This window comes from Telmatherina bonti (assembly GCF_933228915.1).
Source record: "Telmatherina bonti genome assembly, chromosome: 21".
In the NCBI taxonomy this organism is placed as follows: Eukaryota; Metazoa; Chordata; class Actinopteri; order Atheriniformes; family Telmatherinidae; genus Telmatherina; species Telmatherina bonti.
Window position 1 is genome coordinate 7,271,212 of NC_136630.1, and position 15,052 is coordinate 7,286,263.

Genomic DNA, 15,052 nt, shown 5'->3' on the forward strand with positions numbered 1-15,052 from the left:
GGACTGAGCTCTTGTCATCTTTGTCCCCTGGTCTCAAAAAGTCTGGACAAAGGCGTTGGAATTATCTTTAACACTGTTCCATTTCCAGGATACATTAGCGAGGGCTGTGAAATGAGGCAGCAGTCTCTCAGCCACCAAGTGGCATTTCGCTGCCAGAAGTTTCCAGACGGATCCTGACAGTAAACACAATTTACTTCCTGTACAGACGGAACACATTGCACAACGCATCTTTATTGCCATTATCATCATCAGGCTTTGATTAATCAGCCAATTGCTCCACAGATGGAGGCGAATGATCATCTGTTTCATGCTCATAAAAATGAAAAGGTTTCCATCATGTGGCTGAAGTTAAGGATGGTGAATCCATGCTTAAATATGTACAGGAACGCAGTCACATAAATTCTTTCTTCCACATACACAGCCAAACACATGCACAGCTTTGTCACAGTGATGGAGCGCTTTCGTTTCATTATTACACCAGCTAAAAGCTCAGGATCCAGAGGGCAAGAAAAGAAGGTGGACAAGTGGGATTGGGAATTTGCTGAGCTACTCCAACAAAATGAGTAATTTCTGGACGCAGCATTGTGCGAGGAGCTTACGGGCTGAGAGCTCTGGACGGAAGAGGCGTCGGAAGGATGAAAACATGGGAACAAGTGAAATAAAGTGGAAGATGGAAGGAACGAGACGGAGAAGAATGATGAAAAGAAGTTTGTGAAGGGAGCAGGGCGGGATTGGGCGTGTTCAGAAACTTTCTCGCTACAGCCCAGTGTGTGTAGATACCCTCCTAATCCTGGTTTTATTGGCTGCCTGTGTCCAGCCATGCTGGTCGGATTGAGAAGGAATGGCACAGAGGTGGGGGGGCTTAACACATGTCCTCCTTTGTGGTAATACGCTGATTAGGCCTGAGAAAGAGCCGGACCTGGTTACAGCCTTTCTCAGGTCACCGTAGAAACCGGCCCAGTAGGGGACCTCTGTGTGCACCTCCCCCTCTGGTGCACCTACTGATGCAGAGATCGAAATCTTCCTTTGCAGATATTTCTACAAAACGCCACCACTCAAAGTACTGCCGGGTCATATTTAGCCATCAACACTCTGATTCTTTTGACCTTAAAGCTTCTGCCTTTCTAGACAGCTCGCCCGGCGCTTGTGGCCTCAACCTGGGAAAACGTGGTTTCGATGTTGTTCAGATTCAGACCGCAGACTGATTCCTTTGCCTGAACTCATAAATTAGTTCGCTGTCACATTCCCATAATCTATCCCTGGCCCTGCACACCGTCTATCGCTCCTACAGAGCAGCTGTCATCCAACTCCCAACGCTGAGCTCGGCACATTTCTGACACATGACAATGTTCATAATGGAACACAGGCATGCCTCATTGTCAGCACCGCAGTGACATAACACATCTTGACTTGAGGCGCAGACAAAAAAAAAATGGTGAAGATTCCGCTCCACTCCGACTTGAGCGCAGGCTGAGATATCTGTTGGTTTGTGTCATATTTCCCCTCTTCAGATCCCTACTCCGTCCATCAAACAGGGCGGTAGGTCGAGTGCTGCTCAATCACTTCCCGTTTCCCTAACTTCTTTGTTCCGGAGGAATAAAACACAGGGGAGGCGGGTGACGAGGGGGGAGGCACTCCACTACTGACCTCCAGAGTTTGGTCACTGGGCTTTTTCCCTGCGGTGGGCACTCAACCTCTCCTCTGCAGAGAGCAAGCTCTCAGCCCCTGCTGAGCAACCGGGCGGCCCCTTCCAGCCACTGCGCTCACTCACAGCCCAGAGGTCGTCAGCAGCGAGACAATCACCCCCATGGACCACATCAGAGGGTCGCAGATGCTTCTCTTAGCTATTAATCCAACTGCAATAAGTAAAATTAGCTTTAAAAAATCATTACAGCAGTGATTAAAATGTTAATAGACATGTTCCTGGAATAAAATCCTGATTTTACATTGCAGATAAACAGTTTGAAGATGGAATAAATGAGTTAGCGCTGAGCAAGTTAGCATGTTGTTACCGTAGTTTTGTCTCTGGATGCACAAACAGACGGACCGTGTGTCACAGGAGGGAACGATACTGGTATGGGACGTTCATCATCGCGTTTCGGCCATTTCCAGGTGGGTCCAACATACTTACACTCTCCAGTTCCTCCACATGGGAACAGAAGCTTTGCTAGCTGAAAACTTTTTCTCAACGTACCGCGTTTGTATCATTGAATTAAAGCCTTAAATTCTTTTCTTTTAACAGTGTTTTTCTATGTTTTAAAGACAAACTCCAGAACTTGTGCAGATTTTCTAAGTGTTGCCCCCCGGCAGCTAATTCAGCATCCACCTAGCGTCCTAGCTGTACTGTGACCTGTCTCCCGCCGCTAAACGGAAGTCTAATCCTGATTCTTGTCTTATTTCTTACCCTGTCCCTTTCTTTTCCTCTCTTTCTGCAGGAACATCTTCTGGAGTGTGTTCAAAGCAGTCTGTGTTTTATCTACTTTCTAGCGTGTGCCACTAAAGCGAATCTCAGCTGCAAGTTCACACGGCGTCCTGGGGGGAAAAAAGTCGTACGGTGCCGTTGCTCAGCCTCGGGACGCTGCTGCACAGCAACGAATCCAGGAATACATCAAATAAATGTCGCTGTACCATCAAGCGAATCAGGAACGTTGAGTTTTAAGGTCGGAACGTTAAGAAATGGATCTTTAAGGTTTTAATTTTTCAAAAGTTGTGAAAAAACTGACTTTCCTTCAGACTGTAATCCTGCTTTTAGTTTGTTCCAGGAGGGAAACGCACTCACACCGGGACTTTCACTATCAGATATTATTACTAATAATAATAATAAAGGATTAGACTGATGTAGTCCCTCTCATGGCACCCAGCGAGCCCATTGTTCATTCATCCTCATTCCTCGTGGTGACGTTAAGCTACATGCGTAGCCACCGTGCCCTGACAGAAACACGGCGTCCAATACGCGTTGGCAGCTTCGATATTCATTCTGCTGAACTTTCAGCACAGAAAGCCAGAAATTCTCATCCGTCTTTGTCCAATTTATTTAACTTGAGCGTAGAAGAAATATGTTGCTACAGATGGTATGAGGGGAATACTGTTTTTTTATTCATTCATTTTCCATACCACTCTGTCCAGTTAAGGGCAGCAGGGAAGCAACCAGACCCAGCAACCATATCTTAGCTTGTTCATATAGCAGGATCTTTCATTAGTAAACTTTGTGCTTTACGCTGTGATTAATATTGATTTATTGTAAAAGAAAAAAAATCGTTAGATTAATCCTAACTTAAAATTTTAATAGTTATCCAGAAGTAAAAATAAATAAATAAATAAATGCTTCATTTTAAGCCTTTGGAAAGAAGTAAACATGTTTAGAAATGTATCAGTTAATTCGTCTGGATTAAAGACGGTTGATGTAATCTGATTACATCTGATGATACGGAGATGATCCAACGGCAAACCGAGCTACAAAGCTACAGAATCCATAAATAAGTTGAACTTTCAGAGCCCCGTAATGAGCAACTTCATCATCATCATCTCCTGTGACAGCTGTATCCCTCTTGCCCCCCCCCGATTAATAAACCTTTGAGACGAAACTCGTAACTAGATTACGATCGATACAAACACTTTCCTTTGATCTTCGAGGGGGAATCTTGTTTGTATAGATCCTCATCTGTTTCCTCGTATGTTTATCACACGCATGCTTACTTCAAGCTAAGTCCATCACAAGAGTCCCCCCCCCTCCTTCTCTCCCCCTCCCTCGGCAGCTTGCCCCACAGCCCATCACAATGACAATAGTCTTGATGTAAAATGTGTCGCCTTTGGGCCGCTGAGGCATATAACCCCTGCATGCCTGGCCCAGCCACCGCCGCGGTTTATGGCTTTATTGTGGTCCCTTTTATGTCACCCCCCCCCCCCCCCCCCCCCCTCCTGTTGGGGTGGGCGGACAACAATTTAGAAAATTCACTGTATATGTGCCAACGAGCGGTGCAGAGGTTATGCGTGTGTTGACATGTACTTGTATCCGGATCAATTAGTCAGGGCGCAACCTCTTAAAGACAAAAAAAAAAAAAAAAAATCAATGCGTCGACATGTATGTGCCGCTGTTGCCCCCCCCCCCCTCCAGCACCTGCCTCCAGCCTCTGGGAATTTTTGTTTTCTCCAGTGATCACATATTAAACAAAGTTGAGTAACAACTCCGCTCTACCTTTCTTTTTTTTTTTTTTCTTCTTCTTCATGTGTCCCTGCCTCTCTCGTTTACCTCCCTCCCTCCTCTCTCTTCCCTTTCTATCCCATATTACCAGGGGGTGGCGCGTGATTGACAGATGGGAACGAATAATAATTTTTTTTCGTAACCTAAGGCCATCTCCTGTGATTGGCTTGCCAGCTGACATCTCCAAACCTCATCGCCCCCCTCTCCTCACCTCCCCCCGCTTTAATACTTGGCCTGTGGATGAGGCATCCTGAGGGAGAAAAAAGTCGAGAGAGAGAGAAAAAGATATCTACCTTAGGGAAGAACCTCAAGAGAGAGGGAGGGAAGGAGAGGACGGGTAGGAGCGTGTGCATGTGTGTGAGAGACACTTATTCTCTTAACTACTAGGAGACAGACACACTTTTTCTGGCCTGACTCAAAGAAGGGGGGAAACAGGAGGAAGATCTTTTTTTTTTCCCCTTTAAATATCATTTTAATTCCCCCCCCCCCGCCCCCCCCCCCCCCCACTCATTCAACAGTCAAGCTGCCCCCAAAGCTTCTCTTTCCTGGAAACTCTTGCTTGCTTTACTGACTACTGGAGGTTCTATGTATTGATCCATTCCCCCGCTCACACACTGCAAGGCTTACCTCATGGATTTGTATCTGATTGGATATTTGATGTGTGTGTGGTTGTCCAGCTCACGGGTGCTTGGAGGCTATCCCATCTGGTGGTGAGTACAAATCCTCAGTTTCAGCATCAGAGTAAGAGTAGTTTGTTCTTTTTGTTTTTTTCCTTTGGTCAAATGATCATTTTCTGAGGGCAGAGTGTGCACTTTCAGTTGACTGCGTGGAAAAATGTTCTCCGGCCCAGTCCAAAGAATCTTAACCTCAAACACGAGTGTAACGGAAAAGGCTTGCCGTTCTTTTTCCCTCTTCTCTCAGGTCCATTTATCATTTTGCAGAACGCCGTGATGCAAACAGGGAGAATTTATAGTTTGGGAGCTGAACTAGTTTTGAAGAAGACAAAACAAAAACATTAGCAAAGTGCCAGTGTGCTGCTGTGCATCGTCACCAGATGAAGCCAGGAAGATTCTTCTCTGCGATAAAAAAGCCTTTCTTTTACCCAAATATGTTATTATAGGAAAGTCAGACAGAAAAATGGAAGGATAATCTTTGTTTTTTTTCCTTAAAAAAACAATAATACAATTTTCTATAATCTCATAATGGCATTATTTTGTTTTGTTTTGCTATTGTGTGTCACAGTCCCACATTCAGACGCTCTGTGAAGTCAGCCTGAATTGTTGACCTCTAATTTCTTTTAAGCAATGACATTTTGACAAAATCTTCACACACGTAACAAAATGTTGGGCCGCAGCTAAAGCTAAAACCTTCCATTTTTATCAAACCCCGTCAGCATATTTAGCTCTTCATTTGCTGTACGACTCACCCCCTCCACCACGGTTTGTCAGGAGACAATATGTTTAGGTGCCGCAGGGTCTTTTTTTTTTTTTTTTTTTTTTTTTTTTTTTTTTTTTTTTTTTTTTTTTTTTTTTTTTTAACTCTTTGTTAAATTATCCAAGATCGCTTTTGGCAGCACCAAGTGAAATTTAGAGGTTCATCTCATTACAGATTTGGCTACATGCAGCTGACCTCATGGTTCCTTTTGTAACATAAAGCTTCTATTTTGGACATATTTGCGTCGGCGTATGACAAAGCTCTTTTGGCACACAAGACAATACTTGTCAGAGCTACTGCACTTTAGTAGCCCAACTAGCATGTGGTCCCACCACAGTGCTGTCCAAACCGCCAACATCTTCTGGTTTCATTTACAGAGCAGACAGCTGCCAAGCACACAGGCCACAGGGCTGAAGTGTTAATGGCAAAGAGGACTTAACACCCACTCCTGGCTTCAGCAGCAGCCTTACGACAACAGTGACAAAGAGCTTGGGACTCTCTCCATGTGAATTACCTGCAGCTGTTTGAGGAGCTTACATGACACTGGTATAATGTTCGAACCTTAACAATGCAGACTACCTTTGATTTGGGGAACAAATTTTGAAGTGTAGGGGCTACCGGTGTTGGGGGGGGGGGGGGGGGGTGAAGATGAAACGTGGGGCTTCAGGTGACTGGGCAGCGGAGCTGTCAGTGGCATCCCCCCCCCGCGGTGTCGAGGACTAGTAAAAGGAGACAAAATGAGGTGGTGTGTCAAACCAGAGGGTGCCGAGTTTCAGCGAGGGCCTCGGAAAAGGTTCGACTCAGCTTCTGTCTCAGGGGCGACAACTTGGCCATAAATTCTTCGAGCCGAGGCGGGACGGGGCTGGAGGGGAAGAGGAGTTCTGACTGCTCCGTGCCTGGCAGCCTCGCTTTTACAAGACAGGGTGTTGAAAACAAAAACCGAGCATAAATAACTCCGCTGATATGCTGGGAGGGAGACGAGGTGTGAGAGAAATAACAAAAAAAAAAAAAAAAAAAAAAAAAAAAAAAGACGGCAGCAAGACAATCAGGTGGCTTTGGAGAGGAAAAGCAGGAACTACTTTCTGAACATGGAAGCTTGTTGGGAAAAAGGTTTTTATACATTACTGGTTAAAACTGTAGACAGAGAACTAAACCTATGAAGTTAAGATATTCCACAGCCACCGCCATCCTCTGAGGTCTGAAACAAAGAAAACATCTGCTTTAAGGTCTGAACTTGAGGACTACGACACAACGCACTGCTTCTCTCTTCCAAATGGCTCCTGATACTGCATTCAGTATGTGTGGTTCACCGTTTCGTCATCTATTTTCAGAGCAGCTTAAGCCTCTCTGTCAGCAGGTTTGCGCTTCTTGCACAAACACTGATGGTTAGATGTGAATGATGAAAGTTACTTTCAGCGAAGAATTAGCTGCCGAAATTTCCTCCAATATCATCCATCACGCATCGGCAACAATTACCGGTTTAACCGTGTCACATCACAGCATGTTTAATCCAATAAATCTTATTTTCTTAATCCTCTTTTTTTTGTTTTTGCGGCTGCTAAGTAGTCACAAGACAGCAGAGAGAGAGTATGTAGATTTTAAGATGAGTTGGGGCTGATTTAGTTAGAAAATGGCCTTTAATTCAGACTGTTTAATGTCGTAAAAACAAATAAAAAGAGTCAGCAGGTGGGATATAGAAGGAAGATGTAGAAAAGACGTGCAGATGGAGATGATTTATTTATTAAGATTCGAATAATAATTAAAATTTGGACCTTGTTTAAGCTCCGAAACAGTTTCAGCATCATCACAGCCTCACACGGAGCCACCCACCAAACGGCCCAGAGCTTTCCAGTTCAACCTGAGTGGCTTAAACTGGGGCTCCAGAGTCCATCTCCGGGTCTCAGGAATGTCATTATCTGACTATGACACCCCCCCAATCCGAAACCCCAAACACTGGCAAAGGGATCACTTACTTATGGAGAGAAAACCCTGCGTCTGCTAGCTCACATGAAAAAATGAAGGATGCTCAGGTATTAGTCTCAACAGCGTTGGGGAAAAAGAGAAGAATGTACTGGAGGAAAAACTGTGCTTCTGTAACGAATGGCTGAGTGCGGCCGTAGATTTGGGTTTAGGCTGATAAGAAATGTTTCCACAGAGATGCTGAGAACACACAGGGGAGAAAGGTACCACACTGCGTCACATTAAAGCAGTGTTTTTCAACCTTTTTTGAGCTAAGGCACACTTTTTTCACTGAAAAATCTCAAGGCACACCACAAAGCAAAATGTTTCATTTATTTTATTTTTTTTTTATTATTAAAAAAAGTCCATATAATTAAGATAAAGTCCATCACGTCAAAGCCTCTTGAATAGCAAGCAGATAAACACAATAGGGAATTTTATTATCTTTCACTGGGACCTGTTTGGATGAACACAGAGCTGCTTTTTAGACCAATCAGGTGAAATTGGTTAATTTCTCACGGCACACTGGTGTGCCACGGCACAGTGGTTGAAAAACACCACTGCTGGGTTTTTAGCTCCCAATTTACTCTCAACTTTTCCTAAATTAAGCTGAAAGAAAAACCTTAATCAGGGTAAAAATTGACTTCATGTGCAGATCCGACGCGATCCTCCCCTCTTGCGGGTTCTCCAGTCAAACCCAAGCTAGGTGAGAGGTTCAAAGGAGAGTGGCTTTTCAAAGCAGCGAAGGCGAGTCCTAATCTTCCTCCTCCATCAAAGCACATGCAACATGCTCTTGTAGGAAATGACAAAGTCTCCCAGTTCACAGCTATTAGCCGCACTAAACACAGGCCGAGACAGTTCCTCAAAGGGAAAACGGCAACGGCCAGGGGCGAAAGACATAATCAGAGGACACGTGTGGCGGCGCACACACACACACGCATTATTTAAAGTCTTTATTACCTGGCTGATCTCACCTGTACGGGTTAATTATTAGCAGAAAGCCATTTCTCTGACACGCAGGGTCAGTGAGAAGATGTGCTGGTTGAGAAACGAACACCTTGCTTTCAGGTGAAGCCCTCAGGTCACTGACCAGGTCAAACAACCTCACAGATGCACTGAAGAAAGAGGAGAAACCGCGAAACAATATCCCTTTACGTGGGTTTACGTGGAGGCAAAACAGGGTCATGCAAGAGGTGTGCAGGGGGCAACGTTTCTGCATTCATTCTAATTCCTGTCATATTTCTGACAGGTTGAACAAGATTCTTTATTATTAAACTGCCTCGTTTTTTAATCTAACCAAAATAAAATTAATCTAATAAAACTGAAAATTACTTGAATTTCAAATTCAGGTTATTTAACACTTTTATACGTCTATTGTTTTATATGTAGGTGTATTTGTGGACATTTTGCTCTGTGAAAGGAGACTCCGTGTCTCAGTGAGTTACATCTGGATGAAGAAAAGTTCAATAGGCGATAGAAAAAAACAGAAATTCCCAAAGAGAAATTCTATTGTGCTGCATAAATAAACAAACTGAGACAAAGCGCTCATTTAAATAAATGAAATAACATTCCTGACAACGGTGACTGTATGAGAGTACTGTTGTGGAAAGGAATCCTGCAGTAGCCTCTGACTGAACCTGAAGTTTAACCCGTTTTTATGAGTTGTTTGGGGTTTTTCATCTCATTTAGCAACTTGTGCAACATTTCCCTTCACAGCACCGAGCTACACACATTAGCTTGATCCCAAGTTACCTCGTACCTTCAAAACGTTTAATATGACTAGACGCACTGAGAGATACAAAAGCAATCCAGGATCGCATGTTTCCACTGTCACTGATGAAAGAAATCGTGATTCCAGATTCAGATCAACATGCAAACTTTAATCACTTCCAACACAGGATACACATCATTTTCTGCATTTATTTATGCAAATAAACCTGAACAATACTGCTGATAAACATATATGTGATAGAGCTAGAAGCAAATAGTTACAAAATGTGTGATAAATGTCGATAAAGCTGATTTTTAGGATGAAGGTTACGTCTCTAAACCAGGGGGTTCACATGCAGTCACAATCAGCAAAATAACACCTCGTTATTACTAAACTCCACAGATCTTTCCTCTTATTTTCATGTACAGAAGTAAAGGATCATTCTTTATTTACTAAACGTTAGGAACAACCTGAAACTTATTGGGAAATATGATCACGTTTTCAACAAAACGTTGCCTCAGTTTATCATTTACGGGCACATTACAACTCATAAGGACATGAAAAACATCGATCCAAGCAGGAAATTGTAATATATCATCAATGGATGTACAAAAAGGCCCCAAAAAGTTGTTCACAGGCATCTGAAACGTAAACATTATTTTGTCACATTATGATCTGAATGACTTTCCACAGCAGGAAGTTGTTTTAAATGGACATAAATGCATTTACCTCCGTAGTATCCGGCCCAGCTGAAACCTACGCTGCTAAGTCAGATTTATAAATGGGGGGGGGCGCATGGGGGTGTACCGGTTGGCACTAGGGCTGTGACGATATGCTTTTGTCCCAATTCGATTTGATTCAGATTTTTTTGGGTGCCGATTTGATTTAAATTGCGATTCTCAAAATTCTTCAATATGGATGATTTTTGTAATTAAAAACAAAAGTTTTCTATAAAACTTCTTTTTGCTAGTAATTTTTCTTGATTTCAGTTAGGAAAAAACAACACAGCAGCCAGATCATCATTCTGCTGCTATAATGCCCAAGAAGACAAGTAAAAAGATCAATAAAACCAATGAAAATGACAAAAATTTTATAGTGGATTAATTTTATTTATTTGAAAAACAAATCGATTTTTTTAACAAAAAAATATATTTTAAAATTGTGAAGAAAAAAAATCCTGATTTCTGATTTTTCGATTCGATTTTCCCCACCCCTAGTTGGCACGGCAGCCTTACAGCATGAAGGTTGCTGGTTCAAGCCTCAGCTGGGAGAGGTTTGAACAGTGGACTCTGGAGCCTATCCCAGCAAGAAGAAGCAGGGACACCCTGGACAGGCCGCCAGTCCATCACAGTGCAGACATGCATGGTGGGTTAACTGATCACTGCTTTGGATAAAAGTGCCAAATAACTGGAGAATAGACTATAACAAGGTATCCACCTGCCTTGAAAATGTGCTCAATGTCAGACTGAACCCTCTAGTGGGACGATTTTGGCCCCCGGACCATATGTTTGCCACTCCTGTGCAAACTGTTCCAACCAAATCTATTGCCTATAACAAACTCTTCTCATTCGTTCCCCAAGTCAACCACATTAAAGTCAACATAAAGTTGCTTTTGAATTTCTTTTCCAGACCTGGTTTCCACCAAAGAAATTCCAAACAATCCATTATGAGTTATGATTTGCATGGGATGCGCTGATGAGACGCGCAGCAGCACCAACAAGCCGCTTCTTAGGAACAGAGGCGGAGAACAATGCATCGTTTGAGCTGTGGTTCGCTCAGTCCCTGAAGTGTCTCACTCAGAGACGCTCCGTCCTTTCAAGACAGCAGCTCAGACTCTGCCGTGTCCACCTGCAGACACAAACTTTTCCCTCTGATGTGCATTTGTCAGCCCCTTGTAATCTCCAGCACACCTCTGCTCAAAGCTGCTGCTCTCGTTCTCCTGACAGGCAGGTTCACAAGTTTACACCCAGCTCAGTCTCCCCGCTCACGTCTGCAAACTTGTGACTGTAGGGGCTTCTTGTCCCAACTCTTTGCAGAAGTCTTCAGAGAGTGTGGAGGGAAGGGGAGGGGAAGGAGGCAGAGAGACAGAACAGGTTGGAACATTTTTCTGGGGTCCTGTCATTTTTTATCTGATCAGCCAGGAGCTGTTGGACTACAAATCAAAAGTGTGCCAAAGAGAAAGGAGACAACAAAACAGAGACGCATTCCATCTTCCACCAGGAAAAGTCCCATCCTCGGGCAAAGCCGCAACTTAACGTGTCCCACTTACTCTCTTCTGAGTCTTTATCTCTATACGGATTCCGCTTTGGGATTTCTATACGAGACTCTGACGGAAGCTGTCTCAACGCACGGCGCTGCTCCGCAACACGACGTCCTCTGGGCAAACCTGACAAGTTGAGCTGCGCCGTCAACATATAGGGGTAAACTGGAGGTGGATTAGAGTTCAACGCAAACATCGCTCTGCAGTCTGTTTTCTGCAGAAGCCTTTCGGGATCCCAGCAAAGAGCTCACTTGGAATTCAGAGCTTCAGGCACAAACAGCATAAGCCAACATTATTAATATCTCTTTAAAGAACCGAGTTAACTTATTCAGAAATGGCTCGTAGCAACTGGCACCGATCATCAATAATTGCTGTGGGCAAATACATCGAAATACCAGGGCTTTTTATCCAATCTGACGCCAGTGTCAAATCTGTTTGTACAGGCTGAGTCCTTTCAAAGCACATTTAGCTGTAGCTTTAAATGCCCGCTAAGCAGAAAACACACATCTCATACAAAAGTAATCCCTTGCAGCCATGTCTTAAGACTGAGCGTGGAGTTCCATTTATCTGCAGGGACTTTGTCCTTTGTTGGTGCTTAACTAGTTTCTTCTCATTTTTCAGAGTTTGCCATGTTTTTGGGTGAGAAACCTTTGTGTTGAAAGTGTGTGCACATCAGCTGGAAGCACGGTGGTGTGAAGCATTAAATATACTCCAGTTTATCAGCTCCAACAGAGCTGTGCAGAGCTGTTTATGTGTCCGGTTGTGCTTCCGACTGAGAAATGGCTTCAGTCGTGACGTCACACCCTTAAACAGTTCTGTTTTTGCTCCTGAATGTTACTGCAGGGAGTAAATTCATACTCTGTGATGATGTAGCACCGTATCATCACCTGCCTTCATCACATCTTTCTTGGGTGTTAGCTTCCTTACAGGGCTGATGAATTCAGCTATTAGAAAGTGTGTGTGTGTGTTCATTTAGAGGAATAAGGCTAAGATGTGGCACAGCAGAAGTCAGAGGGGCTGCACATTCAGCTCAGAGTCAGATTCACGCAGGGGGTAGCATTCCTGTACTTGTTACAGACCGTATATCAGACCTACCAGTAGTTAATGTTGCAAGTATTAATGCAATTCCTCGTATATTCTGCACATCTTCTAACAATGCCCCCCCCTCCAAGTCACCCGGCATACATACATCATCAGCTTAATATGATTGAACATGAAGATATGTCCAAGATAAATGTGACCTGGATCATAGTAAACAGCATCAACGTGCCACAGATTATTCTATCATGCTGATAATAAAGAAAAAGATTAAATGTGAAGCATCTGCCTTCTAAAAATCACAACCAAGATCCATGCAGGACATTTCTCCAGTTCTGCATGAAAGCTGGGGGTTTTTTTCTTGTTCAGCAAAACACCAACAGAGAGCATCTGCAATGCACAAAAACACCTCACAAGTCACCATGATGGAGTTTCTAACATCCAGATCTGATGTAAATGCTTTATTTTGCTTCAGTCGTGTGTTTCCTGCTTGGTGTTTGAACAGTTATTTGCAGCTTTGCTGAGCTGAACGGTGAAAACTCACCCAGTGGTATTATTTTTAGACAGAATTCAAGATTTAAAGTACATTCAGGGTTATTCATACAAAAGAAAAAAGTATGAAAGATTAAGACAATGAATTATTGTGTTGAAGGATACAAGTATAGAAGCTGAACAGCTGCTATAAAGACAGAATAAATACATATTTAATCGTAAATATGGACTGACATAAGAGAGAAGTCGCTGCACTACAGCACCTTTTTCTTCATAAGTTTACATCTATGAGTTTACATTGTTGTAATATCAATTTGTTTTGTTGAAATAAATCAATATTATTATAATAAATTATATTTTAGGTCCTTTTGGAAGCAAAATGTTTGGGACAAAAAAAAGTCAAATACCAGCACAGCCTTTGTAAATGTTGGAGTTGTTGGTTTCTCACAGCGAGTTATCACTGTGAGGAGTCGTCACTGCATGAGAAGTGTGTAAGTGTTCCGTTTTTACTGACAGAACTGTAATTAGAAGAGTAACTATTCAGCGGATGTTTGGTTTATTGATAGAAGGCTTTTGTGCAGAGCTGCAGCTGAGGAGAACTGGGAACCAGCAGGATTTATGAATGAGAAAGTTTGGCATAGCTGGACTGACTCTCCACCCCCCCATTGATCTGCTCACATCTCCACTGCATGACGGCACAAGCACAGCGCTTAAATTTAACTTCGTCCAGAGCTGGAAAGGGACTGAAATATTTGTCAGAAATGTGCTTTTATGATTTCCCATGAAGCAGTTTGTATTCATTAAAACTTAAGTTCTGTTTGCTCTGTTTCTGCCGTTCACTTAAAGTAAGTTCTTCCTGCAGGTCAGATCAATAAACTCTGATTCTGAAACATCATTCCAAATATTTGATGCCTATTTTAAACATTCATGTTCAGCTGGATGGTATCTACACATTTTACAGAGTATTTATCTGCTCCACTTGGACCTGAAATGCAGAAAACGACTCAAGATTCAAGAGCTTTCTGTATTTAGTACTTTGCTGATAACAGATGCAGTCGTCCAGAGGTTTATTCATCTCCTTTCATTAAAGGTGGAGTATGTAAGATTTTCAATATTTTCAAAATAAATTAACTAATAAAATAACTACAATCATAATTAGATTTTTTTTTTAAACATGTAGGTTCCAGTCTGTCCATATTTGATGCGTTATTAAATTACAAGTTTAATTAATGACAAAGACCCTTCTTAAATGTTTGCCTACCAGTAAAAAAAGGGCTTTTTGTCATTTGTCATTAATTAAACTTGTAATTTAATAACGCATCAAATATGGACAGACTGGAACCTACATGTTTAAAAAAAAAACTAATTAAGATTGTAGTTATTTTATTAGTTAATCATTTTGAAAAAATTGAAAATCTCACATACCCCACCTTTAAAGAAAAGGCTGAATTTACAACAACTCGAATATCTGGAGACTGAAAGAAGGAACAATAAATAAAAATTTGCTAAATTATAATTTAGTCATAAAAGACACTGTTGTTGTTTTTTTTTCATTTAACTGAGTTGAAGAAAACAAAACAAAAACAAACAAATTGGTCCTGGAGCAATTAGAGCACTTGAAAAAAATCTTTCTTTTGAACCAAAACTAGAAAATAATGTCATGTTTGTCATTAAATTTTTATTTAATATTACTTATGTTGATTTCAGCTTATTTCCCAGGCAGCTGTTTTTTTCCTTCTTTCAAGGGAGGATATGAATACATGAGGACCACTGTACATGGAACAAGGAGTTGATGAGACCCGAAATCCTTCTTAATATTTTGTGTTTCCCTGCTTCAACACACCTGATTCACTGATCAGAGCGTGATAAGCTGTTGGATCTATTCAGTTGGAATCAGGTGTGTTAGAGCAGGGAAACATCTAAAACCAGCAGGATTCCAGCTCTCTAGGACTAAACC

General features: G+C 42.3%; 1 protein-coding gene across 1 annotated transcript in view; it reads left to right on the forward strand.

The window, feature by feature from the left end:
* Positions 1-4,831: 4,831 nt before the first annotated feature.
* Positions 4,832-15,052, forward strand: part of wnt3 (wingless-type MMTV integration site family, member 3) — a gene marked incomplete at both ends in the record, with an annotated part of 38,001 nt that continues 27,780 nt past the window's right edge. The window contains one exon of the mRNA XM_079260288.1: positions 4,832-4,911. Coding sequence (XP_079116414.1) covers positions 4,832-4,911 — 80 coding nt within the window. The remainder of the gene's footprint in view (positions 4,912-15,052) is intronic.